Source organism: Poecilia formosa, unplaced genomic scaffold, assembly GCF_000485575.1.
Source record: "Poecilia formosa unplaced genomic scaffold, Poecilia_formosa-5.1.2 Scaffold0, whole genome shotgun sequence".
Taxonomy (NCBI): domain Eukaryota; kingdom Metazoa; phylum Chordata; class Actinopteri; order Cyprinodontiformes; family Poeciliidae; genus Poecilia; species Poecilia formosa.
The window spans coordinates 3,796,900-3,801,113 of record NW_006799939.1 but is presented as its reverse complement, the minus strand read 5'-3'; the positions used below and the strand labels follow the sequence as shown (position 1 = coordinate 3,801,113).

Here is a 4,214-nt window from a genome sequence, read left to right as displayed (position 1 = left end):
TGGAAAAAAAAAATTAAATCAGAAATCCATTTGGAAAGTCAGAGTTTCTTTTCAAACCCCTGATCACCAAATCCAATATGGCTGCCTTGCCTACAACATCCACAGCTAAGAAAAAATATGCCAAAAACATTTCTTTACATTTCTGATTTTACTTTTTCAAAGTATTTACATACAATATTACAGAATTTCCTTTATTTAAGGTGTTTCTGTAATGAACTTTTTAAAGATTATGATTAAACAAATGAGAGGCTCAGGTTTTCTAGCTGCACACTGAGCATCATGCAGATGCTTATAGTGCATTAAGAGCCATTTCTTCAGGATATATGTGTGACTGTGTGTGTGTGTGTGTGTGTGTGTGTGTGTGTGTGTGTGTGTGTGTGTGTGTGTGTGTGTTTCCTCACTATGGATCAACTCCTTCATCTCCCCTGACCTGGGTGTAACTGACCTTCCCTGTGTTCCTTCTTCAGGTGTTACGTCTATTATAATCATGATCAGCTATTCTAGGAGGAAAAGTTGGAGGAAGTTTGATAAACTGCATTTTCATAACTAACTCTATGCACAAGGCTTTGCCTGTTCTAGTATCACCTCAATATCTGCTCATGTGGCTATTAAATGGGTGAACACCAGAATGTTTTTGGGTACAAGTTGTTGGATATTTGTGGCTCTGCGCAGTCTCACTGTGAAAAGTTTTTAAAAAAATATTTCACTCCATGTGCTAGTATGCCAAATATCCACCATTCCTGAATTGTGATAAACAACCACAAAAAAAATCACCAGAAATTATTAATTTGATTATTGTCTTTTTATTTTGTTACATAAAGGAACAACCAGTAGAGGTCTGATTTTTCTGGTGGCAAGTTCACTTTCTGTCAACAGCACATTGTGGAGGTTAGGTGTTGGCATGTACTGGAAATGATTAGGCTACAAAATGAATGAAAAATGAATGAAAGTCAATGCAAAGTCCTTGTGAAGATAGAAAGACACAATACACAACAACAGAGAAAAAGAAACATTCTAAATGTTTCTAAAAGTGTTTCTATGAGCAAACCAACACTTGCTTTCACCTTTTGATTCACTGAAAGTAAAGTTACCAGAACTCAGATGTTACAGCTCTTAGTTTACAGCACAGATAAAATTAAACTTATTATTATCAGACTTGCTGAACCAGCAATGGTCTCCTTTTTTCTCCATGGCTCCACTTGTGTCACAGTTTTCTTGTGGTTTGCCATATCTCCAGCGTTTAAACTCTACTTCACTGTCATCAACCCAGAACCAGTGTTGGAGGGAGGAGGCGTAGTGAAGTCCGATCCACACGAAGGGACTGTTGGCTTTCTCAGCCTCCAGCTCAGCAAAGGTCTGCATCTGTTCATCCAAGATGGAGGCCAGATCTCCGTGGTTATCTCTGCAGTAGTTCAGAGCTTCTTCCCAGGTCTTGTTTTGGTCAATCAGTAGAAAAGGTGAAGCTTAAAAAAGAAAATTAATTAAAGTCAAGCATAGCCAGTGAATTATGATAAAATGACAACATTGAATCCTAACATTCCACAACACGGGTGATACAAATTAGTTGCTGTTATGCAGCAACATGTAAATGTTACAGTAACCCAATATATTTGCATTAGTCAACAGCTTGACCGTTCCTCTGAAAGGTGAAATTATTACATGTTATGTAGTTTATTGATGGTGAGAGTTGATGAACATGGATCACATACCCATTTTTGTTCCAGTGATTTTCACGTCACAGAGAACCATAAATGTATTTTCTGGTCTGATCACAGTGACGTATCGCCCCGACACTGATGAAGGAAACTCATAGACATTGATCTGGTTTGCTAGGAAAGCTGTGATGTTTTGAACCCTGGATAAGAGAGAGAAAATTAAACATACCACTGACATGACACTGACATCACATTTATTTTAGTGTATGTATACAAGTTGCCATGAAGATAAATATTTCCACTTTGGTACATAAACATGTGAGCAAAACTAAGATGCAACAATTTGCTTTTATCCACATTCAGGACCTGCACAAAAATTATAATATCGACTGTGTTTAGTGGAAAAACTAACCACAATCAGTACTATGAGGTGATCAGTCTTGGAAATAGAGTACTGTGACATATGAGGAAAATAATGCAAAAAATGAGCAAACATGTATTTTTAAGTTCAGTAAACAAATGTTTGCATTACATGATAAAGACGCAACAGCCTAAAATGTGAAATAAATCACATTTTAAGGTAACAATGAGACTTACAGCTTGTTGTTGGTGCCGTTGTTCTGACAAGAGTTCCCGATGTAGATCTTGGCACCTGATATGTCAGTCACCTTATTTTCCTGATGAAAATTGTAGATAGAGATACAGGAAATGTTGTAAACATCCTGCAGGTCTACAGACCACCAGGGGTCAGTCTGCTGGTTGGTGTGAGAACAAGTTGATCGATTCCCATCCAAGGCTCTGTCAGCAGTATAATGTATTTCATCAATGCCTGTATAGGTTGTAGACTGATATGCTCTCTTGTCCATCAGCTGTATGTTTGATGTGTTGCAGTTTTCTGTGGGTGAAACTTTCAAATTACAGAGAATTTAGCTTCAGAGTGTTGATCTTATTTATCTTCACATAATAGTTGCTCTCAAAAATTCATTATTGTGGATAACTATTGAATTCATTTAATGAATAGTTAAACATTAAATGAATCAAAACAAAAATACACATCTTATGTCCCGACTTATACACATCCTTCCATCAAAGAAAAATGAAAAAAAAAATTACAGCTTTATAGTGAAACTTTCAGAGCAACTTTCAGTTATCCTACATATCCATAATATTCAGCTCAAGCCCTGAAATTAAAGCAATTTTATGAAATATGACTTCATTTTACTGTGAAGCGAAGTAGGAGGTAAAACTGAACTCTTACAACAGTTTCATTATTATTAACATCAAACTATAAAGTAAATGAGCAGCTTACCACTCAGACAGATGAAGAACAGAATCCACAGCATCTTTGGGAACAAACACACTAAAATTAGTTTTTCTTAATTAAAGTTAACTAAACTGTGTTCAGACCAGAGGATGTTCCCTGATGCCTCCTCCTCTACTAATAAGCTAAATAAGAGTCAGTTTGGGTTGATGTAGCTTCTCTCCTCTTTCAGGGGGTTTCCCTCTCTAAGCTCATTTAGATAAGATCCAGTTTCATGTTTACACCTGAATTTGAATATGTTTGTTTTCCTTCATAATGGAGGTTTTGAAAATATATTGCAGTATAGTATATCCTAGTTCCAAGTTACTGATGTTTCTCTTTTTATCTTATTTGCAATGCTGGGAGCAGATCCTTCACAATTCTGCAACAGAAGAAGATTGTGTGAGATGAGGTGAAACATGATGTCATCTCTGAAATGTAACATGGAAAATAATCATTAAATAAATTATTTCTTACTTTCATCAGTCATTCTGATCTGCAAGGTGAGTGCAAGATGAATTAAAACAAGTAAAAGGGAATAAAATAAATAAATGCACACATTTGCATGTATAGATCCTGACCTTTATTTGACAGGAAGCAGAGAGGAAATGGGGAGAGAGAGAGAGAGAGAGAGAGAGAGAGAGAGAGAGAGAGAGAGAGAGAGAGAGAGAGAGAGAGAGGGGAAGGACGGGGGCATGCAGAGAAGATCTGAAGGCTGGGAATCAGAATAAAAACACAAATGGATAAATTAATGCCCAAAAACTGGGCTGAAATTGATATTCGATCTACATTTCATTTCTGACATGCCAATACCTCAGTGGTAACAAAAATAAATAAATAGGGTAGATAAAATTATTTAAAACTGTTATGAACACCAACTAACAGTGCAATGTTTCCATAGCTGCAATTTTTTTTCCATGAAAAATATTATTGTTATTCACATTTATTAAATGAAATAGATTTCTGCAGAAAGAGGATCAAATATAGATCAGGGTGCATCAGTAGTTTATTTATTCTGCGGAAGCTTTTTATCTATGAAGAGTATTAAGTAAATGTTGAGCTGTGGCTGACAGAGAGGATCAGAGAGTGAGCAGCAACCTGCTAAGGTGAGTGGAGGAGCAGAAGAGAAAGTTGTTGTCGTGATGAATTTGTGAAAAAGAGAGGAGAGAGTGTCATGGTTTTAGAAATGTTCCGATCCCACATGCAGCAAAACACTCAGGAAGACTGAAGATTAAGGGTTTTATTTACAAGAGTAATAA

The 4,214-nt window shown here is 36.3% G+C and overlaps 1 protein-coding gene across 2 annotated transcripts in view; it reads right to left on the bottom strand.

Annotated features, from left to right (window-relative positions):
* Positions 1-784: 784 nt before the first annotated feature.
* Positions 785-4,214, bottom strand: part of LOC103141576 (fucolectin-1-like) — a 14,268-nt gene continuing 10,838 nt past the window's right edge. Inside the window, exons 1-3 of one of the 2 annotated variants that reach the window (XM_007557309.2) lie at positions 2,253-2,594; positions 1,710-1,855; positions 785-1,463 (exon numbers count right to left, since the gene is read on the bottom strand). In XM_007557309.2, coding sequence (XP_007557371.1) covers positions 1,114-1,463; positions 1,710-1,855; positions 2,253-2,521 — 765 coding nt within the window. In that variant the 5' untranslated portion in view covers positions 2,522-2,594 and the 3' untranslated portion in view covers positions 785-1,113. Of the gene's footprint in view, positions 1,464-1,709; positions 1,856-2,252; positions 2,595-4,214 lie in introns of those variants that run through there. The other variant, XM_007557081.2, reaches the window with a different exon arrangement.